Below are 25867 nucleotides of genomic sequence, written 5' to 3' on the forward strand. Positions count from 1 at the left end.
ACTATCTAAGCGCATGCATGAAACACATTTTCACATTTTACTTTTTTATTTTTTGCTTTTCTTTCACGCCACCCTCTCACCCATGCACGCACGCACACACATGCACACACACAAAATAATGCAAACAAACTGGGCTTTACTTTTTCAACATACTTGATGATGAGGTGAGTTAGGAAATATAGGCCAACTTAAGTTAAATGATAAACCTATGCAACTTTGTTGCAACCGATGGATATGCACTTGAAATCTGCTGTTAATTTACTGTCGTAATTCTTTTAAACAATTATGATTTGTGTTATGGGGAAGGGTACAGATTTTTTCCCTTGTTTGGCGACATAATAATTACACCTATATATGCATGCTTTTAAGTGGCTCCAAGTTCCAGTAATGATTCACAAAAACGTTACATTTATGCTGCTCGGTACTGGTAACAATACATGCCATAAGGCCCTAGTCAACCTTCTGTCCAATGCTAACTCTTACTTGTCCTGTTAGGTATTACAAAATCAGGTAGCCTGCTATATGAGATCTGAGTCAGTCACATTCAGAAACAAACCTGCCTCCTTGTATAAATGTATGGATCCAGCACAGAAAATTAAATCCTCTAGCACACATTAATTATGTCTATAGTTCCAAAATAACAACCGGTGTGAGGGCACTTGCAATTGTCATACAATTACCACAACTATCAATATAATCAACATCACTAAAATCTTCATAAACAAAGTCCATTGAGAACACACACTGAGGCATACAGTTGATTACTTCTGGAGTGAGAATAATCTATAATTAATTTTGGCAGAGATTAATTCACACATAAAATAATAATAATTATAATCAAAAAGGCTTTCAAATGAAATTAATGGCTTATTTCTGCAGGTTCGGGAAAGGTGACTTTGACCACTTTTTGGACTCTCGTGGATGAGTAAACACTGTAATTGCACTTTAACTGACAACGTTATTGTACTCGGAATATTTGAAGGAAATTATACTACCACTGCAGCATCTGTTACATGATAAATTTGTATCATTAATTGTCTGAAAATAACAGCAAAGGGCAATTATTTCAAATTTAAACGTGCGCCAATTTTACTACTAACAACAGCAGTTTAGGGGATAAATGTGTCCTCATTATGAATTCATTAGATGGCCCGTGCAAACAAATCATTGAGTCGAACAAAAAAGAAGAGAAGATGGCATCTGTGTGCAACTCCTTCGGCCTTTAGCATGCCTGAAGTCAAAGCTTAAGAGGAAGAATTAGAAAGACCACATTTGATTTTTTTTTTCTTTAAGCAGAAAAAAACATTCTGCATTTCTGCTGCAGCATCATAGTTACCTGGTGTTAAAGTGAAAAAATTATGACTCTACAGTAAACCTGTTCATTGTGTGTCGGGACAAAAATAACATCAAATTTTTAATCATTACATTTTCTACACAATAAATATCAGCACATATATCATTATTATATATTCAAGATATGCATTTTACATATAGTTTTCCTCTCAGCTTATATACATCAGTTTATGTACAGTCTTTGTATTTACACAAGGGGTCAAAGGTCACTGAACCTGAAGCACTTGAAACAAAGTTAAAAGAGAAAGACATACGAACCTAAAGGCAGTGTAGTCATCCATCCGTTATCACTCACTGTTACAGCACTGGGGTGGGAACTAAAGTTACTTTTCGGTGTGAACAACAACAGTAACACTCGCACAAAATAAAGCACTGCCATTCTCAGGCCCTTGGTAAGAAGCAGGTCGATCGATATTGGCTTGTCATGCAAACACGTCGTGGTGCTTTCTAAATAAATAATGGATGCAAGAAGTACAAAAACTTGAATCATAATAACATTCTTCTCTTACTGTGCTGGTATAAAGTGAGTTAAAGTGAGTTCACCTAAAGGTAAATTTCAGACAGAGCACTGTAGCTGTACTTGCGACAGAAGAGGGGAATTTAAAATGGGGAGTGGCACTAAGAAAAACAACGTTAAATGTTACTCTGGCATGCAAAGCCTGTCTCTGGGGCTCCGCATATTCCTAATGTGCACAAAGCTTGAATACCCTGTGAGCAATAAAATCAGACTACGCTCTCGCTCCGTGTTTCCGTTTCACCCTGAGGATGGGCTTTGCTCCAAACCATGTCAGGCTCTGAGTTTCCCTAACCAAATATTGTACAACTTGCAAATATCATATTGCAATTTGATTGCATGTTCTAATAAGGCAAAAAGAAACTTGAAAACACAGAAATACAGACCACTGCATTAAACGACAAAGCAAAGCTATAAAAAGAAATTAGAAAAAAAAATCTTTTTAATGCAATACTCATCTAAATTCCAGTCTTTCCTCCTAAAGGCAACTGTTCCTCCACTATGGCATTTTGGTGTGTTTTTTTTTTCTTTTTTCTTTTGGTAGTTGTAGTCACACTAATTTACTAGCAAGCAGTTGGAAAAGTTCAGTTTGTTTGCAGCCTGTAGCAGATGTGAGGGAGGGTTCATTTTCTGGTTGGCAATGGTGCGGCCAGTGTTTTTCCATCGGGCCTTGGCGGAGACAGTTAAAGAGTATGTACAGCCATAGGGGTTCTGGAAATGATGCCTATGGGTGATAGGTCATAGAGTGGTGCTCTGGGGCTCCTCCTCAGGCACACCATCCCCCTCTGGATCTGTCACTGCCATGGACCTCCTGCAGGGGGCACCGCTGAACTCATCGATGAGGCTGTCCAGATTGACATTGATGGAAGGGATTTCATAATTGAAGATATCTAATGGTGAGGATGGGAAAGGTGAGTATGGTGAGCAGAATAGTGTGGATGGTGATAATGAGCACCGGGAAAAGGAAGAGGAGGAGGAGAGGGCAATATGACAATGAAAATGGAGTGTAAAAATGAAAGAGAGCAGAAATAATATTAATTGTTTTGAGTCTGAACTCATGGTAAGTGGCATATGATCGAAGGAATCAGTAGATTACGTGTGCTTCACATTTTACAGTGTGGTGCTGATTATGTCAATAAACTTGGTAGAGGCTAGTGTAGCGAGTCGCTGCCTTTTGTGTCTTTTGAGACAGGAAGAACAGATATTCTGTCAGATAAAATACAATAACAAGTCAAAATGACTGCACAGTGACAAATTACATGTTTACAACAGTGGACAGATAAACATCAAGGAGGCAACAGGATGTGTGTGGAACTCTCTGGAAAGAAAATGGCACCAAGACACCAAGTGGGCTTAAAGTAAGAATGGAGATCTCTAGAGGACTGAAATTAGTATTTGCTGTGAATATAGATACTCTTACGTGCTGCTCCATTTAATGGAAGCGGCAGATCCAAACAGAGACGGATGGCTACTCCTGTGTCGGAATGAGATGGAGTGTGGCAGTGTAGTAAGAGGAAGCAGAGGTTATAAAAAGCGATGAACCTGCCAAAGGAGGAGTGGGGGTTACCTGTGACCCCCCTGATACGAGTGGCAGGGGCGTTGGAGATGTCTGCCAGCATAGGGCTGGGAATGGGGAACAAAAGGAAAGGGGCTTTAAGATGAAACCGTTGTAAGCAATGGCATCTGCAATGTGAGCGCAGTGTGATGCACTCTGGGAAGTCCTTAAGCCGTGCATTATTGGTTGAAGACAGTGCAAGGAAAGTACAGCCAACCTGCTAAAAAAGGACGGGGATTATGATTGGGCATTACAGGGTAGGTATGTTTGAGGCAGGCTGCAGGAGACCCCAGAGGCATCCACGGTACGAGGCCAGGCAGTGAGATGGAGTATATGGGGCGGGGGCGGTCTGGCTTACCCTAAAAGTCCCCCTCACACTTAGCCCACACTGAATCCCTGGCCTCACACAGCTGCAAAGTACACAATAGTAGCAGGGGGAACAAGAGAATGATAAATATAACAAAGTGACAAAATCACTGGTGTATATATATTGACAGAGCACCTCAGTTTGAGAACATCATATTGTAGCTTTATCGTTGGGTTTGTCTGGCTAGGTTTCCACTCCTGCTACCCAGTAAGAGATGCTAGACTGGTGTGAACTGTGTAAGCCTCTGACCTACCTCTGCCAAGTGGGGGTCTGGGTAACACAGATAAACAGAGAGCACATGATGAATCTAATGGCAACTTTCATACAAGCAGGACGAGCTATGCTTCTCTGATGTTTCCACACATTACCCAGAAACATCATCACATAACACAAGCAATGAATACATTGTTCAAGAGATTTCCTTACTACAGTAGCACAAGAAATGCTAATATTTACATTTTCTTATCATTCTCAGGCATCTGTGTCTAAAAGGCAACTTGTATTCATTCGGACATTTGTTTGGGAGCAGTCAGTAAAGGGGACAGGTTTGTCTACAGTGACAGGTTCTACAGAGTCCTACACTCGTCCACCGTCTCCATTGGACAGAGCCACAGCGAGTCTGAGAGAGGGCCGCTGCAGCCCCACCTGTGGGGGTGGCGGTGGGGGTGTTGTTGCCAAGGGTTGATGTTTACCTGTAGACATGCTCTCCCCAGGAGACAGTCCATCCAGGAGGCCCTGCTCCATGGGCTGAGGGACTGGGGCCACAGGTGGGCCAGTTAGCCCCGGAGGGGCTATGGGTGGCTGAGGAGGGGGCAGGCTGGGTCTCTGCCTGGGCTTAGGGGCAGGCCGCGACTTGGTGAGTGTCCCCGTCAGGGAAGGCGGGGACGAAAGAGAGTGGGGTGTACCCAGTGGGGTCTGCCCAGGGGAGGACGGTGGTACTTGACCTGGAGGACATGCCAGTCCATAAGGGGAAGGGGTGCTAGGAGGTGTAGGGGACAGGCTGACTGGTGACGGCTGACCTGTGGACTGGTCAGACATCCCTCCAGACTGGCCGTATGGGACCTTAGGAGGCACGGGAGCCAACTTCTTGGAACCTGTTAACACACCATAGTCATATTAAAGTTACCTGTGGAAATACGAATAAGACATGTTTAAAACTTCAATGTCAATGTCAATGAAAGCACATATTACTGAGGCCCTGACCTTTGCGCAGGGTGTGTGGACTGTGCTCTGTGGAGTGGGGAGACTGGCTGCTGCTTTGAGGGCTACTGCTGGGGGGTACTGTTGGACCTGCGACCTGGATGGCTTTGTGTCCAATTACAGGGGAAAGCTCTTTACTCTTCAATGAACTGAAAAGGATGGATATATATTATTATGTGAACATATAAACATATAAACAGTGTTTTGGACTCATCGCAGTCTACATTTACAGTCACTACACCATCATCACCATCATATACATGGCTGCTTCCACTGTTAATAACATTTTTCTAATCTCAAGGAAAGCAGTTCAAAATCTCAACACCTGTTTGTTATTTTTTTAATAGATTTACAAAAAGTTGGTGCACAATATTCTGTATGGATGCAGATGCTTTCAATCCCCCTGCAACAAAAGCTACTTCTGGGTGTTTCCTTATTCACAAGGGGTTGCCACAGCAGGTAGCTCTACATATTTGATTGGGCAGATTTTTACAGCAGATGCCCTTCCTGATGCATCCCTGGAGGATTTCTGTCTCCCTCTTAAAAGGAATCATGGCTCTGTTGCTTGGCAAATGTGTAAACCACTACACTATAGAAAAAAATAAGACAAACACTTCAAAAAATAATTGAGCAATACCAGTATATTGACTATATATGTGCTAAGAAACTCAATTACTGGGATGTGACATTCATTTTCACGAGTGATTAACAAACAGAAAAATTCCACCTGGGCTTGCAGAACGTTTGCCAGATTTAGTAAACAACAGGGTGTGAATACGGATTGAATGTGTCTTTGGACAGTGACAATACACTCAAAATAGATGAGAGACACTTCATGCAACTAGATATGACTGACAAAGTATTAACTGAGTACATAAATGAACCGAAGTCGAGTGACTCTAAATAAACTGCATGAACAACAATAACAAATAATTGCTTAAAAACGGTTTAGAAACTTTGTTTTACATGACCCATTTGAATACCCCCCCACCCCCTCCACCATCACCACCACCACAAGTAAGAAAAAAACAGACAAACAAACAAAAAATAACACACTTATAGAAGTGCCATTTAAAGTTGCCATCTAATTAAATGGTATTCGTTTTAGTTGTACATCTTCAGCAGACTTCCGAACCACAGGTCATCAGCTTTCCAAATCACAGGAAAAGTGTTAAAAAAACAAGTTCTGACCACAGACAGAGATTTGGTGTAATGATTCACACCGTCCTGTTTGGTAGTAGCACCAAAGACTTCTGACTCAAGAAACTATCAGAGGCAAAACTGTAAAACTCAGCACTTTGGGTCCAGCTGGAGGTACTGCACTGTTAGGGTTCCCATTTTGCTAATCTCATAAATCCTTAAAATTCTTCAAAAAAAACGAAGAGGTTTTTCATGTACTGTGTGCTGGTTAGTAGAAAAACTGCAGCAGACTTGACAATAAATACATTTCTATTCTAGTTCGAAGCCATTCCTTGTGTATTTATCATCTACTCAATAACAGCAACAAACTGAGCGCTATATAAGCCAGTAACATCCTTGGTTGCTAGGCAACCCAGCTGACAGGCATCCTGAGACAACCTGTGTGTTACAGAATCTCAGCTATGCAATTTGATGGGAGAGGTAATAAAAAAAGAAAAAAAGAAAAAATATGAGCCAGCGAGCTAAAGGAGAAATACAGCTGCCACTCTGTGATGCATCCATAGTGGCCAGGCGTGTGTTGTATTTACCTAGTCAGCCTGGGGGGTCCTCTCTCTCTGGCACAGGGGCAGGCAGCCCACGGCGGGGGCGGGGGCACGGATGAAGGGAGGCTAGGGGGGTTGCCAAGGCTCTGGTCATGACGGGTTAGTACCAAGGGGGTTTTGACGTAGAGGGGCAAAGCATTAGTGTCTTGTGGGGGGGCATGCGACATGTCACCAGGCGGGCTGTGTTTGGGGAAGTGAAGACAGCTAGGTTTGGGGTTCGAATTGATGTCAAGTGACGAGGAGGAGGAGGAAGAAGAGGAGGAAGGGGGAGGAACAGGGGGAGTGAAGCCAGACCAGCGCATTGGGGGTGGGGGTGAGCCAGGCGGCTGGGACTCTGGACCTGGTGCCACAGGGCGAGCGCAGGGCGGGGGTTTGGGATAGAAGTGGTGGGGGGCAGTGTGGCACATAGAAGTGGGGTAAGGGGGGGGTGGACGGTCCTCCCCTGGGGGCGGGTGGGCATGAGAGGTGTCCGGCCGATTGAGCGACACGTTGTCTGAGCTGTAGATATTAAGAGAATAGACAGCACAAAAGAAACAGCTCTATTGACTGAACAGGGAAACGCACTGGAGCGATATAGGATAAGCTGTTTGGATGATTAAGGTGTGTTAGTGTGTTAGTCAGTTCGAAGCCGAAACCAGTTGGCAAAAAAAAAGTGCTGCATCTTGCGGTGGGCAGTGGGTACACAGTCAGCTTATTGCAAATACAAAGACAAGCACAAAGAAATAGCAAAGAAAATTAAGTTTCATTGTGAAAGAAAAAATGATACAGTGTGTAGGACTCCCTCTGTGATCACCTTGTGTCTGCACACTGCATAGAGCTGTGAGGATCCTTCTCTGGAACCAAAGTGCTGGTCTGCAGCTTTCAGTAATACCAAGTTGAGTTGATGACTGAAACTCTCCTCACTGCTGGATATGGAAGCCCTACCCGCCTTAATCCTATATGACTTGTTTGTATCGCAGGTCCTGCAGTCAGCCCAGGGCAGTGTGAAACAGACACAAAACCCTTTCAAAGGCTGAAAGAGCCACAGGAAATGGGGGTGGGGGGGAGAAAGACAGCCAAGCCAGAAGCCATAATATTTCTTGTCTGCCACATAGGCAGAGCCAGTGACCATGAGGTGATTACTCATGTGTTTAATTGTGATAATGATACCAAAGAAATTGTGAAATCAGTCTGCGTGTCAACAGAAAAATAACTAATTCACGACCAAAGCTGAGAAAGCCAAGCCACAACAATGGGATATTGGATAGATTAGCATGCACGCAACAACTAGCAGGTTGAAGCTTTGCGTCACGTAGATAAACAAAACTTGTTTATACAGTATTAGGACTAAAATCCTTCAGATTTGAAAAGAAATGGGCTTTTTTTGGGCAAATTTTACCCACAGTGACCTGACAAATGGACACAAGGACAACTCTAAGAATGTGTGATGTCTGAAAACAAATTCAGAACAGAATGCGACATGAACATGTTGAGGGAGATACTCCAAAAAAAAAGATGGAAGCATTGCATATGAATGGAAGCATGGTTAACACGGCCAAGAACCAGTGCAAGATGATGGTAATGATGGTGATGACAATAAAAACGAACACGGGTGGATGCATGGAGAAGCGAGGGCCAGGGTCTCCACGGTGACTTACCAAACCCTTTCTCCAAGTGGAGGTGTGGCAGACGGAGAGATGGCAAGCTCTCCGGGCTGCTCGGGGATGAGTGTGTCTGCAGGGGAGCCGGGGCCTTGCATGCCTGGAGGAGTGGAGGAAGCCTTACGCGCCAGGGTGGATGAACCCTTACGAGACACCCAGGAGGTATCCATAACCCTGACGCCCATACTGGAGACAAAAACATGTACAGACTCATGTGTGACATCAGCAAAACTCATGTGAGGCAAGTGGGGATAGTAAGGAAAGAAGTCGTGGGAAGAAGGAATGATACAATACCTTTGTATCTTCCTAATGCTGCGTTAGTAAGGGAGAAGAGAGGCAAAAGTGACATGAGGTCATAAGTAATGCAGACAAGGGTCACAAAATGTTTAATATTTGATATGAAGCAATGATTATGGCAGGGAGATGAGTAGAGGGAACAGTAAAGGGATTCAGAGAGAAAGTCAGGTCATATAACCAGTATGTGCTAATCTGCTGAATGCCATTTAGAGGGTTATTTCTTCCAATTAAACCTTTATAGTCTAAGAAAAGCTCAGGCTTCTCCCCCACATTGAATAGTTGCTTAAACAAATTTAGATTGATGCCTTTAGTGTTACATCCTTTGTGTTCACTTGATTGGGGTGTTTTGTTCAAGGTGTTGGTTCTAATTTCTCCAGTGATATTCCACCGTCTCAGTGAATGAGTCATGCCAGGTGACGTGCAATCCAGACTGTGAACGAGGAGTTGGGTGTGGGAGGATGGGATTGGAGAAATATTTCCTCTTGAAGAAAAAAACCTAGCAGCTCTCCATCAGAAACCTGTTGCCATAGAGACCATGCCATTCAAACTTATTCAGCCCTACGTATTTAAATGAGGGCAGTTTTCAGGCTTCTCTTGATGAATCCTGATAATTAAAGATACACCTGTATATATTACGGTGAGATAAGATATTTAACAAGAAACTGATTTCTGTGCTGCTTATGAAGGCTTCTGACTCATCCGAATGAAAACTTTAGATCGGAGGATCTTAATGTGCAAACGCTGCTCTCCTCAAATATAAGAATTCAGTATCTGTTGCCTGAGAAGAGGCGTGGGTGGAAAGAGAGAGACTGAAGGAGAGTGAGAGGTGGGTAGCAGAAGTGAGCACTTGGCATCATACCCATCTTTCTTGTAAAACTCCAGCATCATGTTGTCAGTGGCGACACTCAGTGGGCGTCGGCTCTGATCGTGCTGCTGCTTGCGATCGGATTGGTCCATGTCTGGTGAGGGCATAGAGCTGTAGTTGGAGTTGTGGTTGGTGTGGATCGGGCTTCCATAGCTGCCTGTCAAGTTGAACTCAATCTCTGAGGCAGAAGCAGACACACCATCAGCATGTAGTCTATTATACTTACAGTAATGTTTAGAATTGTGTGCGTTTTGAGTGCACACAATTACTCCAAAAAAACCCACAGTTAGTATGAAGAACTGAAATAACTATAATAAAATTAAGATTAAGCTATGCAACAAATACAGTACTAAAATGACATTTTAATGCTTTTTTAGCATATGAAAGTCTACAGAGAACATCCAATCAATAACAGTTAATCTTCAATTTAAGTCACATGCTGCAACATCAGCATTGCACTGTGCTGTGAATCAATGTATAATAGTAGTTGATACACCAACCAGGTGCTGCTGTTCAAATCCACAAAAATGAAAAAAAAAAAAAGATGTATACATTTAAATATCACCAGAGTGAGTTTCTTGCAGTCCCTTCAACATACAGAAATATGAAACATCAGTGGTTCTTTTATTTCTGAAGCGTGACAAAAAACAGGCATTACCTTTGTTAAGGGTCCATAGTGTCTTGTCCATTGTTAAGTATGTTTATGTATGTTTTTTATTGGGTTAGTCAGTTTGCTGTATTGCTGTATGGTGTTTGTTTGTATCATTATTGTCTTGTATTATCAGGCTGGGGAGAATAGCCATGCAACCATATGATTTTTGAGATGTTTGCATGATTATGACATGCAAAACTATGTCCATTTGAATAAAGCTAAACACTTTTTTGTTCTGGGCAATGTTTTTATCATCTCAAATCCCCTAATTGTTACTTACAATGATATAATTTAAACAAGAAAACAGATAAGATGCCCAGCGCAGTTACAATTTTACATACATAGTGTGTAATCCCCACCTCCAGGGAAGAACCAGTCAGCATGCTGAATGATTGGCTCGATGATGCCAACAATCTGTAGGGACACGGTCGTCATCATCTCTGTCATGTTCCTGGATAGAGCAGACAAGTGAGCTATAGCAGAGTCACTCAATCGTTGGTTTAAATCCAAAGAATAAAATTATTAGTTGCTTTAAGAATACATACGGTTCATTGTGTGTCCAGAGCAAGTTTGGTCCAAGGACAATAGCCATGTTACCAGGAGTCATCTTGTTAGCATCCTGATACTCACTCAGCTTGGCTAAGAATTTGATCAAATATCTGTAGGATTGGATAAAATTAACTGTGCATTTTAAAAGTATAACCCACTGTTTTTGGTTAGATGTGACATGTCTGCTTGTACCATTTACTGATTATAAAGTAAAAAAAAAAATAATAGCAGCAATATTAGACGTGCCACCTGCAGGCAGTAAATAAGACTGTAAAACAGCATGAGTTATTGCCTGCAGGAGGTACAACTACGAGTACTGCAAAGACATTACAGTAATTTTCTTGTCAGTGATTCTTGTACTTCTAAAGTTGCTGATCCTGCTGTTAATATTATTTCCTGTAGGTGGCACAAGTTGAGTAGATATTTGTAGGATTGAAAGGATTTCACCCGGATTTTCACTTGGATGTGGTCCAGTTTTGTTTCTACATACTTTCCCGGTTTTTGATCTCCTAATGTCTTGTTTATGATAGTAAGGCTACACTGAAACATGTGCAATCCTGCAAATCAATGGGCAGAAAATCAGGGAAAGAAACTGACCTGAAATTGTTTAAGTTGTCTGTGGGGAGTTTTTCACATGTTGCCATCAACGCCTGTAGTCTCTTGTCAATGTCTTGAATGCTGAGGAAATATAAAGTTATTACGGTTTACTGTTGCTCTACTTCTTTATAAATGTCATCATTTTTCTTTTTGACAGTTAGGGGCCCTGTACTAACACGCTGAACTGGTTTCTATTTTTAATCACTGCCAATGGCACAATTTGAGAAAATACTCTTAAGAGTACAGCAACTCACTTGGAGGCTTGAATCCATTCATCATAAAGTTCAGTGGTCATCAGTGGATCTGGGAGCTCACGAAGGTATGATTTCAGGGCCCCTGTGGGATTAAAAAAACAAGGACAGCGTAAAAACTGGTCAGCTCTTTGAAAGAAGTGGAGGGTTGTTTTCTCTCTACTGGCGAGCCCATGCTCCATATCTCTACTCCCCTCTAGCAGGCCCTCATAGCTAGTGCATCTGCCAAAGTCAGACAGCTCAACACAGATTTCATGCTAATCTGTGAAATGAACAGCAATATCTGAAGAGAAAGCTCTTGGGAAGAAGACATTTTCCAAAGAACCACATTTGCAAAGTGCATTATGTCCAAAAAAAGACTGCAAACACTTCAGCTTTTTACAAATGAACTTTTGATCATGGAGTGAAAATAATTGGCTGTTTACAATTTAGCCTCTAACAATTACAGAGAGTTGGGATTGTTGTTATGGAAATGTGCTTTGAACAATGCATTTATGTGGGCGTAGATCACCTGCGATGGCGTGTGGATCGGAGGAGTACTCCTGCACATCAAGAACTCCACAGTCCAGGGACGCTTTCAGCTTCTTCAGCTTGGAGGCTGATGGAGCCACTCTAAAGAGGCCCTACAGCCCCCACACAGGAAACACGTGATGTGTAATTATCATATCTAACACATCTGAGCAGGAACACAACGCAGATTTTGAATATTTCCATTAAATGTTAATTATGGACAAGTGATTCATGTATATGTGCGTTTCTTCTACCTCCTCTTGCATGCCGCACTCTAGCAACATGGTGACACAGGCTTCGATGGGGAAGGCAATCTCTCTCCCACTTATAGTCAGGTGTTCCTCCAGGGACTTGCCATACGACGGCTTCTCCACCCACGCCTCTGCAATACCAAACAGTGCCCAGAATCACACGTGGATAAAAACAACCCTATGCATCATGTCTTTTGTCTAGCAATTGTAAATTAACCATTAATTAAATATCAAGGTGCATAACTGTTCCTTAATTATGTTGTTATGTAACATGCCAGGCCTATTAGTGTATTCTTTACTGATCATCTTGGTATTCCTTCGGGTACAGAAATGGAGCAGATCTCAACACAAACACACACACATAGCTCTTGACACAATGCATGACTCACCTTGGTGAGCTTTAATCTGGGGTAGGACACTATGAAGAATCTCTAATGACTTCCTGTGATATTCTGCCTGCGTTTCTATCAGCTACAGAGGAGAGCAGGGGGAAATAAAATATAAGATAATGCACCAAACAATTATGATTTTAAAGTCATCTTCAGTGTTTACTACAGCTTGTGCTTAAACGCAAAAAAAATCTGATTCTTATCAGCCGCAACGTTAAAATGTCCGGCAGGTTAAGACAGCAACACTCATCGTCTTATTCATTCATTCACTGACACGTAGTACTCATCGCTGCGCACCAACCACACCCACCAATTCAGGCAATGACATGCCCTGAAGGCAGTGGCTTCAACCAGTAGGGCAATGCTCACCGCCAAATAACAAACCCGCTCGGACATGGTTTTAATCGACACAACAAAGACACCAAGGCGTTGACCTAACCGAGCCTCTTAGAATCCTAATCTGGATATGCCAGAGAAGGCCTGATCACAAAGGAGCCAAAATATCAAGTTTTAATGCCACATGTCCTGTCCATACCCCAACAGGTTAGAAGTGACAACATGAGTGGGACCTACATGATATGAAGCAGTTGTGTAGCTCCCATATATAATGTTGTTGGTGTAAATGAACTCTTACACCAAAAGACAAAAAACAAAACAATTTGCCAATTTGATGACATATTTGACTTACCGTCTGGAAGTAGTTTGCATAGTCTATTTCTTTGGCCATGAAATTGTACATATCTGCTGACAACTGATCCTGAAAAAGAAAAATCGTCTTAAGGAAATAATCTCACTAACATCATAGATAGAACTTTAATATCATTCCATGACTGTGGCCCATTTGTGTCTGATTCATGTGCAAGTGTTATAAATCAAAGAGGAGGGCAAAAGTAGCTGGATGAAGGCATGATATACACGTAGCTCTGATCGTTGACTCACTCTGCAAATTTCCATCCGATTGGCTGTCTCCTCCATCTCCTCTCTTAGGGACTCAGACTTGGCACCGGGCTGCAGAGTGCTGGGGTGACTGGATGACTTGGATGACTGTTGATATCTGTGGGTAAATGAGGCAGTCGCCCCTGCTTTAGACATTCCAAGTTTTTATTTTAGCAATACACTAACCACAGCAGGTTTTAGCCTCACTGTTTGAACACTGTTCACCTTGTTCGTGCTGAGTCCATGTCCAGGACAAGTTTAGCTAAGTGCTTCCTCTGTTTCTGGATATTAGGAATGTCCACCTGAAAAAAAAATCCAAGGAGTTAATATGAAAACAGTCAACTCATTATACTTTGTTTCTGCTAATAGCAATGGAAATAAAAACACCAAAATGCAACTTTTAACTGGTACATTAAAATAACACTATCTGCTCACCTCCGCAAGGACATAAAGAGGCTCCACCACATCTCTCTCTATCTGGTACTCAAACTGAATGAGTTCCTGGGCGAGCTTCTCCTCTGTCTCCCCACAGAGCTTCAGCATTTTTCTGTTGGTAAAAGCCAAGCACAAAGTCATAAGCAATCAAATACAATTAAACACAAGGATAATAAGGACAGAGAAGAATTCAGCTGCCAAATCTGTAATTAAAGATGACTCTGTGTGTGTGTGAGTTAAGCACAGGCGTATTAGTAGTCACTAACCCCAGGAGAGAGTCTTCCCCCAACACTGCAGCCCCTTCTTCCATGCATTGTGCCAGGATGGTAAGCGGTAATTTTTTCTGACGGTACATAGAAAAAATGTTACACGCACTTCTGTAAACTTCAACAGTTGCCAGCAGGACTGACGCCCGTACTCACAGAAGGTGACTTTACAGATCTCTTCTCCATATCAGTCCCCTGCTGACCCTGCAGGCAGGCATTCAGTTTTTTGTGAGTGCTGTGTGACACCTGCTTGACCAGATCTAGGCGTTTCTCCACCTGGGAAAGCACACGCAGAGCAGGTGAATGTGCTTACATGCACACATGTATCCTCACAGATGCAACATAACTGTCAGCTCTAACGCAGCATCATGAATCAGCACCTGCTCTCTCTTCACGGTACATACTGACAGTAAACCTGTGATATTTTAAAAAAGGATTGAAAAAAGGCAAGCTTTCTTGCCATTTCTTCAATTAGTCTTCAGGAATAGTTCTCTGGGCTTCTTGAAGGACATTTAGAGCTCTTCTTTGAATTTTGGCTGGTTCTGTTCTGTGTCAAAATAATAAAAGGGCAGCCCTCAGCCCTGACCGATTGGGCATGATGGGAGGAAAACAAAGAAGCAAAAAAAGAAATCCTCTGAAAATGGTCATGTTTGAGGATTTGACTGAAAATAATTGAAAAAGCAGCCAATGTCCAAAGAAAAAATACAAATAAAAAACACTTTGGAAAGCTGGCAGAACTGTGACTCAAGTGCACTTTAAAAAAAGTACAGAATATATAGCAATTAAAGTACATTGTTCCCAATGTACCATGTGGTGATTTTGACGGACATTATTTTTGATGTTTAATAATCATTATCAATTTATTACAGACTACTAATAATTCACTGCTGTTCACAGGTGCACATATATACACATCTGACATCACAGCTCCCATACACATCTACAGCTCACCTGTAGAAGGTCTTCGCTCAACACCTCTGTTTTTTCTGCTCTGTAAAGATAAAAAAACAAACAAACATATATATTAATACGTTTTCTTTCGTATTCTTAAATCCACAGAAACATGATTGCATGTGGCAATTTTATCAGTATGTAGGGAAAGATATGGGAATCAATTCTAGACCAATAAAACATTACTGCAAGATAGCAGAAATTCTTGGAAAATGTTCATTCATCATCTTTCCAATGCAGAGCTTATTAAATTTCATATATTAAACACTGCATTCAAGAAAGAGAAGCAAACTTTCTCACTGGGAAACTAACCCATGGTTTAAAGTATTCGGCTTCTCTCTTCCTTGTATTATTTTATGTTATTTTTTGTTTTCTGATGAAAACAAATGAAAGGAATTATTGCACAATGCGCACAAAGAATTACGAAGCTTTGGTATGCTCTTCATTGGGTAGGCGGCATCTTGGTGCTTCCATATACACACAGAACAGCTGCCACAATCACACAGTTTCTGATTCACACAGGAGAAATAACATCAGACATGCTACCTTTTTAAGTTCTTGATGACATGCCAGTTTAGTTTTGAATAATTTAACACATTTTACAATTCTTGCGTGTCTTTCTCAAAATGCTGTGGGTATAGAAGGCTCATTTACCAATGTGGCAATGCTCCAAAATTTATAGGCCGCATGCACACCTGCCTCTTTGGTGTAAGTGGGTGAGTTTGTGTAAGAATGCAAGTGTCTCTTTAAGTTATCATCTTCAACAATGCATAACAACAGCACATTAAAGCCGCCGATTCAAATGTGTTAATTCCCACTGCATCACATCCTACTAAAAATCCAGCAGATGGGGATTGAGCCAAAGACTGAAGGAAAGGGCTGCAGAGCAGATGAAGCAGATAAAGCTACTCATCCGGAGAAGTGAAAGAGCCATTAGTTCAGAAAAGAGCAAACCACTGGATTTTACAAATACATGGTGTCAGCTCAGTTCAATCAGCTTTCATTTTATGACTTTAGTCAGCAAGGACATTTTCCATATAGCTTAACATGCCGTTTATGATCCTATAAGAAAAGACAGAATAGCCACTTGTCTCCTAAGAACAATTTTATTGTACATTTTCTTTTTTGTGGTAAACTATTACAGAATCTGACACCAACCAAACTTTAATGCATGCAATATATAAACAATATATAAGGAATACCTAATGTGGAGGTTAACATATGCTTTCTGCCAAGAAACAGGGATCGGGCAGACCATCTGACCTCCTAAAATGAGGCATTTTCAGATCCCCAGCAGAACACAGTTACTTGGGACTTCCCTTCCTGTACACACAGCCTCTTCCTGTGATTGTGCCCAGACTATGCCCATGCCAACCGCAAATAATGAATCTGAATTTATCTTGGCAAAGCAAATTATATAAAGGACCTTGGTTTGTGCAATAATTGTCACGAGCCAGGGGAAATAATTCAGAAGCATATTACCAAAATGCTGTTTTCATGTATGTTATCAAACAGGCAACATAACAGCTCTCTAAAACTGTTGCTAAAAAGAGGCAAAGTATGAAATGACTAAAAAGTGTCTAATGTTGACACACAGTTGTTTACACATTACCAATAACAGAAAGCTGAACTATTGAGACATTAGCATCTCCAGCCTCAGAGAAAAAAAAAAGTGAGCATGGAGCCATGGGAACTGGGTCAAATCATGTACCAGTGGATCTAATCACAGCCAGCCTCTCGGAAAACTGCTCTACTCAATGAGCTAGGAGGCAAAATACAGGAAATGTGTGTGTGCATGTCTAAGAGAGAGCGACAGAAAGATAGCAAAGCAAGAGATTTCTGGCGTGATTTATAAGGATAACTGCGATCGCAGATTGCAGATTACATGACAAAGGGAGGACAAAAATAACCCAAGCAGCACACTAAAGTTTGGCACCGTTCTGCTGAACACTCCACCAGACAAAAAAACTCTGAAATGCCATGGTTTATGAAACAACCTCCCATGCAAGACTGTATTATGTACTGAAAGTAGGTAGTTGCTCTGCATTGTCACTGCCACTGTCTATTGCAGGCTGATCAGCTGACTGGATTTGTTGTTTAAAAGGAGGCAATAACAATTTAAATCATAGACATCTAGCATCCTCAAGGACCGCAAGCGGTGTGGCTATTATGACCTAGACATCAAACAGATTGGAGCCTATCTTCAAAGGCAGCGCTGTCTTGTTCTATGAGTTTGTTTGTTTTCAGAGAGTGGCATTTCCTCTTAGGAAAGCAGCATCGCACATAATCTTGCTGCGAAGATGCAGAGAAAAAGCAGCATTGTCGAGGCATGAAAACTGGGGGGTACTGAAGTTTCTTGGCCCTACTGAACCTGATGTAAGTCTAGCTTCAGGGACAGCTTAGAGGTGAGGAGAGATGTTCTTCTCAGCAAATATCGTGCAAAGTGAGACCTGGGAGGAAAATAAAGACGTGGGAGAGTTGGCAACCTCGCAGGTGGTATGCTCATGGAGGGAAAGGGAGACGTTGCCAGGTTTATGCCAACCATCTGCCACTATGCAGGCATTCCTTTACCTGGAACTGGTGATGACTCAATACAAACACGTGCACAGTCATCTAAAAATATGCAGGTTAATGAAGTAATGTTCAAATTGCAGACATTTATTACAGTCTTGCATGCAAAATGTAACACTGGTGAAAAGGACTTCAAATCGGAGCAATGCAAACATGAACGATCCCAGAGAGCGGAGGAAGATAAATGAGTTGACACAATATTTGCGCAAGATGATCAGCTGCCAGAATGACAAACTTTTTCTACATCTGGGAGGAACATTAGCAAAGAGCTGACATGAATAAAAGTCTAGGTAAGGTCTGTTTAGGACATATTTGTAAGGTTTCAGAGATTATAATTCGTTGTATTTCTGTTAAGTTGCAGTTAAAATGTTAGCTTGCATCTATATATTTTTATCTCAAGCTGTGTCAATGTTGGACAGCTGCATCGTTAGCCCCCCAGCACTGAGCATGGTTTATGAAAGCATAAATAATCCATGCTGACATAATCAAAATGCGAATAAAGAAGCAGCCGCTGTCTAGAACATATTGCATTGGTAGCGAGCCAATTGCTGGCTGTTGCTGACTTTCAGTTTGTCTGAGATTCAGCAGGACAAAAAGGAAAAAAAAGGTCATTATCTGGTTTGCTCACACTGCTAGCATGGCTAACAAAGGCCCCTACTCTGAGGCCTGGAAGAGCTACACTGGATGCTAGGTCTTGTACTGCTAGGGGAGGGTAGTGGAGCAGAATGGTGGCCCTGGGCCTCAGCGGGGCATTACACACCCTGGAGCGCTGGCATGAGATCCACAGTCAGTTATATACATACACACAAGCAATGACACACACAAAAACCCACAATGGTGTTTATGCTTGAGATGCTCCGTGAATATTTCTCCACTGATTGCTTTTTGTTTTCTCTAGACCTGCATCGTGCATCTAAAGGCCCAGTTGGTTTCTACCCAAACGATGAGGCGGGGCAGGCGATGGGATACGGGGTTACTAAAACAGAAAAACCCACTTACTGTAGTTGTCCACTAAACTAGGTCACAGTTCTGTCAGGTATGCAACTGTGAGCACATACATGCACACAGGCATGCACATATACACACACACATGCGTCCAGAGAAGGAGTGAATGAAAGAGAGAGTGAGAGCCTGCAGTGTTCAGTAATGTTTCACTGGAAACACAAGCACTGAGTTATCTCTAATAACTTTATTCATGGTGCGCTGAATAATTTCGACAAAAAGGCGCGCAACAATGTGGCTTAACTGTGTTTTTACACTTGTCATCTTCCGAAAGACACACACAGACACACACACACACACACACACACACACACACACACAGACACACACACACACACACACACAGCAGCTAAATGACTTCAAATGCAAGCAAACAATAAACTACGACAAAGCAGCAAAGGTCAAAACAATCCTTTACTTAGAAATGAAACCTTTTTTTTGCCACCTTTTTTGTTAAAGCTATAAATTTCTTCACCATTTTGGGAAATGTAACATGTGCGCTGGCAGAGTCAAACGAATGTGATGAAACAGCTAATACTAAATGAGCGTTTCTAGGCAACCAAAGCAAAGGAACGACTATATTTGCTGTGCACAAAAAAAAAGGAGCTGGAGAATGATTAAACAGCAAAGGGGAAAAAGCAAAGGGGAAAAAGAGGTAAATAAAACAGGAAGTTGTTATTAGTAGATCAGTGCTTCCTGTTCTGAGCCTATTGACATTCTTGAATGGACGGAAGTGAGCATGCTTAAAGGGAGTCACCCGTCTCGTTTTTCTTTTTAACAATGCCAAGCTTGTCCAGTTCATTTATAGCAGTTTAGTACTAAGAATTATATACCAGAGAACTTTATGTACAGTGGTATCATCATAAATTTAGCCTTTAGTGATTCATTCTCTGCATCCCTGTTGGAGATGATATCATGAGCAACAGCCTGGGTCAACCCTAATACTTTGACATGTCACGTCAAAATATTGATGCAGCAATGCTATTCTACTGCTTTCTCTTGCAATCCAGTTATTGAGTCGCTGTTAAACAGTTAAACAGCTTCCCTGACATTTTGACTTGCTATTTTACGGGTTTTTGTGGGGGGAGGCCTCTCAGATAAATGAGGGTAATGCGAATGGAAACTTAAATGAAGAAGAAGATATTCACAAGAGGAAAATGGTGGATGGTGGTGGAAAGCGAATCAGATCTCTAATTAGCTCAACTGACACATTACTGGAATGAACAATAATGACATTACACACACACACACACACACGCTCACACTGACATTAAAGCGCAGTGAATAAATACACAATCCCTATTTCTTTTTTTTTCTTTTATTTTTCTTTTTCTTTATTTATTTTTACCAATTTAGGGCAAATTACTTCAGTTACACAGATCTCATTATGTATCAGAGAAGATTGTCTTGTGATATATTGCAGAATTTCTGTGACACCATTATTATCATGTGAGTTCTTCTATTTGCCACCCTGCTGTGTACATGATCACTTGTACAGGAGCCAGGTCAATAGGGACAAAACGAAAATAAAACTCCACAGGAGAATCTGGATCTGATGGGATTAATCAATCTCCTTCAAAATGTTGCAAGTTTTGTTGTTTGTTCTTTAAAAAAATAAAAATAAAAAAATAAAAAATCAGTACCGAGTTTTTTAGTTGATCTTTAGTACAGGGGCTCTTTAAGAGGTTAGTCTTTTGAATGAATCAACACGAGTGACATGGAGAGGGAGAAACAGCGCTTCTCTCTGATATTACATCATCTCTCTTTTGATGGCCAAAATGGCCCCTTGACAAAGGCTCTTTATCTCTACCATACCCTGTAGTATGCTGTCTCTGAAAGGCACTGATGGGGATATGGGAGGGTTACACTTATTTAGCAACGGCTCTCGCATGATCTAGCGCACACATAATGATTCACTTCTGACTGTTGATGGCTTCATAATAATTCATAACACCATAATGTCGTTCCATGTTCAGCTAGAAATGATTACAAAAAAGACAATAACAGCAGTGAATCAGATTGTGAATGCAACTTGCTCCAAGATTTCTATGGTTCCAACCCAGAGAATCAAGGCTAAGAGGAGGAACAGAGAGCTGAGAGGTGGGGGACGCTGCATTTTCATGCAACAAGTTACCTGTCAGCGACCATATGCCCTTTTAGAGCCTGGCACACATTCTCACCAAGAGGTGTGAATGTGTTAATCTTGCACTGAATTTAAAAACAAGCACAGACACCTACTTCTTATTCTAACAGTAATTTGTTTTCAGTGTTAATATGGTCAGCTACATATTAGTGCTCAATGCTGTTTCTGCCCCTTCCTCTCTCTACTTTATACAGTGCAGTGAGAAAGTATTTGCTTCATTGCTTATTTATTTTGTGCATATTTGTCACACTTAGATGTTTTAGATAATCAAACAAATTTCAATAGTAGAAAAACCCAACGTAACTCAAGTAAATACAAAATGCATTGTTTTATATGATGATTTCATTTAGTAAGGAAAAAACGACAACAACTTATCCATACCTACCTGATCCTGTGTAAAACAATAATATGAGCCCTAATCATAATAACTTGTTGCACCACTCTTGGCAGCAAGAACTGCAATCACGCGTTTCTAATAACTGGCAATGAGTCTTTCACATCACTGTGGAGGAATGATGGCCCACTCTTCTTTGCAGAATTGTTTTAACTCAGCCACATTGGAGGGATTTTAAGCGTGGACAGCTTGTTTAAGCTTATATCTCAACCTAATATTAGTACTAAACTTCGATTAGGTCACTCAAAAACCTTTCAAATGTGGACTTCCTGGTGTGTTTTAGATTGTCCTGCTACATAAGCCGAGTGTGCTTGAGCTTCAGGGTATGAACTAATGACCAGACATTTAACTTCAGGATATTCTGGTCGACAGCAGAATTCATGGTTCCATCAATTACATCAAGTCGACCATTTCCTAAAGCAGCAAAGCAGCCCCAGAGCATCACACTGTTTGACCACCACCATGTTTGACTGTTGATATGATGTTATTTTTTATGAAATTCTGTGTTAGTGTTACACCAGATATAACGGGACTGAAACCTTCAAAAAATGTGGACATTTTCCACATCCACATCCACAATCTGTAAATCGGCCACCTGCGTGCTTAACAATAATTCATTCGCCTACTGCGTCAGAAAAGAGATAGAAACCGAGTAAGAGACAATGCATGAAAGAGAAAACAGCCCACAAATGACTGCCATTTTCAGATAATTGCATTGTGGATTGGTGAGCTAGAAGGCACAAGTAAGAAGAATGCATCTATCATAGAGGTATTTGCGAACACCACAAAGGTGGCTGAAGCAGAGTGCAAAGATGGAATGTGGGTGTGTTAGGGAATGAGATAGTCCTGGGTTTTTTTTTTGTATCTATATGTAAATGTTACTGTGCAGGAAATCATATTCTTACAGTCTTGAATCATAGAATCTTTTTAACAGTCTGTCCTAGACCTACATAGGACAGTGAGTTGGGAATAGAGAAATAGGTCAAGAGAAATGAAGGGTGGGAGCTGGATGAACCAATATAATCTTTTGCTTGCTTCCTGTAAGGACACCAAAAAATTAGAATGTCTTTTTTTAGACAAACGCAAACACTAAAGTACAGGAGAGTTTTCACGGAGACTAAAATCTCAATTAAAGGTTAATGTCCAAAAATAATATTTATAATACAGGTCTCTCCTGCTGTACCAAAACACATTTCTGTTAGCACTAAAGTATGCATGGCTGCACACCCTTTTGCTCCACAGAGGTAATTGGTCAAGCTGGTGATCACATGACATGGGTCTCACCCAGGCAAGCTGCAGCAGAAGCAGAAGCAGGAGCAGCAGCCGCCTTGGAGAGCCAGAGGGATGCTGACACAGCACACCTGAACACCAACCCCCAGCTAAAAGAAGACCTTCATTATAGACTTGCCATTACAAATGCCAATACAAGACAAAAAGACGAGCAGATATAGTAAAAAACAGTTATTAAAAAGATATGAGTTATGAGTCTATTCTTAATAAAGAAACCTACAATAAATAAACTAAAGCATAATTTTATTATTAAATCTTGTTTCTAAATGATAAAATGTAACTCTACATATTCTTAGTAACAGGACCTGTCACTGGTATTATCAAATCTAAAGAGAGCACTGAGTTTCAGGGGGACCAAAGGCCATACCCACAGAGAAACCCTGCTCCAGTCTGAGGATGGTTAAAGCTTGAGTCAGCAGAACAGTTAATATGAAGCCTGTTTTCACTGTTTTGGCACTTTATTCTTTCCTATAGGAGCCCTGCATTACTCACAGGACAAAACCAGCGGAATTAAAAGACAGCTCAGGGGTAAAGCTAAATCAAGTCCATTTTACTTAATGCACTATATAATAGTATATCTTCTGCAAGAGCAGTGTGCAAGGAAGAGCAGCAAAATGACATTGGCATGATAAGACTGTTTCTTGTATAAATGCTTGTAAAAGTCCAATAAATCTGCACATTTGTGATATGTACACATTTTTCCCACTGTCCGACACTAACACTCTAAGGCATGTAGGTGCAGAACACCTGGATCCACACATAGTGTATGCATACAGCATACGTGTTTACTTTATTGGTGGTAATATCAAGAAACATTTATGTTACGTGGTTTAATCTAAATAAGAGCTGTTTAAATTTAGCTCTCCAAATGAACCATGCTTCAGCACCTCTATACACCTCTTAAAATCCTTCAAATTATAAGTGGTGGAGAAATACAGACATAGTTACTGAATGGAGACACCTGCTCTTTTCTAGCGAAAGAAACCTCAAAACAAACAAAACATGATCGTCAAACCAGCATGATCAGGTCATTAGTTGTTAGATTTGGTTTTTCCAGATAGATAGTGATCTATCTCCATTGGCATAGCCAGTGTTTGACACTGTTCAAGGTCACCACAGGGTCAGATCCATTACTTCTTGATCCAAAGATCAAATCTCTGACTATGGTTTGAGAGTGGCAGTTCTTGTTATGGACCACTGTTATTATTAAGAGCCCAGCAGGGCTGTCCGGGGAGAGTTATGTTCCTCATTATCACTGTGGTACAAACAGACCAACTTAGACAGCCCCAGAAATGAGCTAATTTTCTACTTACACTAGCACCACTTGGACCATCTGCATTAAATAAGCTGTATATGCGCACGTACACATGCATAAAAGGAAAAGTGCCATATCTTCTGTGGCCATCTGAAGTCCTCCAACCTGCTTGCCCACACACATATCCAGAATCACACCCACACACACAAACACTCTAATGAGTCACTAGAAGAAATGATGATAAAAAAGACTGAGGCTAGAAAAAGCAGTATGACCTATGGGGAAAACAAAAATGATAGCACCAACACAGCCTGCAATGTGTGCCCCTCCGCATAATAATAATAATAATAATGACAGACACACCTCCTGGTCCTAATCCCCCACCTCCCCTCCCACCCCCCTGCTGGGCAGAGAACACCTTCTGGCCCAGCGCTGCTTGACAAGCTGCTTTCCCTGAACACAGAGGGTGGGGGAAGACTGATAAGCCCACTGGATCGGTGTAAAATGTCACCGGATTTCAGAACCATTCAGAAGCAGAGCAAGAACATGAAAAGATTGGACGGTGAGGACAGAGGTGGAAATCTGTCTTCAGAAACCCCTAATTTAGTTTTAGCACGTTCAGTGGAATGGAAAACCGTCCATTTAAACTGACACATATCATTCCAGAAGCGCATCAGGGAGGCGTGATCACGACCTTCAGGAATTCACGGAGTGGATAACTCACGCCTAAGAGGTGCTTCCCTCCTCACAGCTGATATCACTGCGTAATAAAAACATTGCGCCTTTTTCTCATTTTCCCCTCACGTCGCAGCCCACACTGCATCCGTCTGCATCACGTTTACCTATCGACAGGTTCGGTGACAGGAGTCTATTTTAATCACGACATAACTTGGCAATGCCATATTTGTCAAACTCCACCGATGATACTCTGTCATAAAAATTGGGTCGTCACTATTTGATGGTCCATGTCGCTGTGATTTTCTATATTTAACATATTTCCGTGGGCAGGTTGGAGCTACTGTGGCAATGCGCCTACACGCTGCCTATGCGGTAGCCTATTCCAGTTGGTATTACGCATAGAACACTTAGGGCGTTTTGAACATGAGGTATACAATATACTTCAGTAAATAAGCAAAAAGCGCAAAAAGGGGAAAAAAGGGGCAAATTAAAGAATGAAAGTCTGTTTGCATTCATCCGATTCGCATCCTTCTGGGGCCATGCAGGGGGGTTCTCCTCTCTTTGACTTGGCCAGTCGCGACAATAGCGCACGGAAACGGTTTCCTTACCTTCCCACCGTTTGGTTGGCGAGCTGTCGCATCCGATTGAATTGCTTCTTCATCTTGTATTTTCTCTGTTAGCACCTACGAGGGGAAATATTCCGCATTACTTCTCACAATACATATCTCCATCCTCCACAGAGGTGCAGCACAAATTCCAATCTCCCATTCCCCCCCTTTCCCTCATCGCAAGCTGCCAGCGCCGAAGAAGTATTCCACGATTACATATTTTCAATTGATAGATATATGTATATTTTTTGCACATCTATATTTGCTCCATTGCCTGCGCAGGGATGCTGGACCAGTCCACCGCGCGTACACACAGGCAGGGAGCGACAGCAGTGACAAGTAGCGGCTGCGCAGCAATGCAGTGTGGGAAATGTAGTGTATCTATGGCTGACTCTTGAATAAAGACTCTATTCTTGCCGGTTCCTGTGAGCTATTAGGCTTAAACGGATCAAATGTGTATTCATTTTTGCATTTTTGTATTTATTTCTTATGTGTGTGTGTGTGTGTGTGTGTTTCTGTAGATATCAGTGGTTGCCTATACTGGTCCACTGAAAGCGTGAAGGGAAGCCCAGTTAATTACTGATTGATTGGTTGATTGATTGAGAA

The 25867-nt window shown here is 41.6% G+C and overlaps 1 protein-coding gene across 7 annotated transcripts; it reads right to left on the reverse strand.

Moving 5' to 3' along the window:
• Positions 1-1401: 1401 nt before the first annotated feature.
• arhgap44a (Rho GTPase activating protein 44a) lies at positions 1402-25577 on the reverse strand. 7 transcript variants are annotated; one of them, XM_026164787.1, is made up of 23 exons: positions 25262-25577; positions 15321-15360; positions 14526-14645; positions 14370-14446; positions 14104-14215; positions 13894-13970; positions 13672-13786; positions 13421-13489; positions 12733-12814; positions 12347-12474; positions 12094-12205; positions 11586-11667; positions 11332-11412; positions 10731-10844; positions 10545-10636; positions 9528-9711; positions 8666-8683; positions 8369-8557; positions 6717-7229; positions 4993-5138; positions 4482-4883; positions 3781-3832; positions 2699-2757 (listed from the first exon to the last, which is right to left on the reverse strand). In XM_026164787.1, exons 1-22 carry the CDS (start codon positions 25312-25314, stop codon positions 3825-3827), a joined length of 2814 nt encoding a protein of 937 aa, XP_026020572.1. In that variant the 5' UTR covers positions 25315-25577; the 3' UTR covers positions 2699-2757; positions 3781-3824. The 7 variants fall into 7 exon arrangements, with proteins under 7 accessions (XP_026020573.1, XP_026020569.1, XP_026020570.1 ...); XM_026164788.1 differs by lacking the exon at positions 3781-3832 and having other exon boundaries at positions 1402-2757; positions 4809-4883; XM_026164784.1 differs by lacking the exon at positions 3781-3832 and having other exon boundaries at positions 1402-2757.
• Between the last annotated feature and the right edge of the window lie 290 nt (positions 25578-25867).

Source organism: Astatotilapia calliptera, chromosome 4 (genome assembly GCF_900246225.1).
Source record: "Astatotilapia calliptera chromosome 4, fAstCal1.2, whole genome shotgun sequence".
NCBI classification, from domain to species: Eukaryota; Metazoa; Chordata; class Actinopteri; order Cichliformes; family Cichlidae; genus Astatotilapia; species Astatotilapia calliptera.

Excerpts from the sequence above, each read along its gene's own strand:
- arhgap44a (XM_026164784.1), bottom strand. The coding sequence starts at position 25,314 with ATGAAGAAGCAATTCAATCGGATGCGACAGCTCGCCAACCAAACGGTG. Across the intron at positions 12,475-12,732 it reads CCAGATTAAAGCTCACCAAG|AGGCGTGGGTGGAGAAGCCG; the intron begins GTGAGTCATGCA and ends TTGGTATTGCAG. Across the intron at positions 5,139-6,716 it reads GGACCCCCCAGGCTGACTAG|TTCATTGAAGAGTAAAGAGC; the intron begins GTAAATACAACA and ends CATCCTTTTCAG.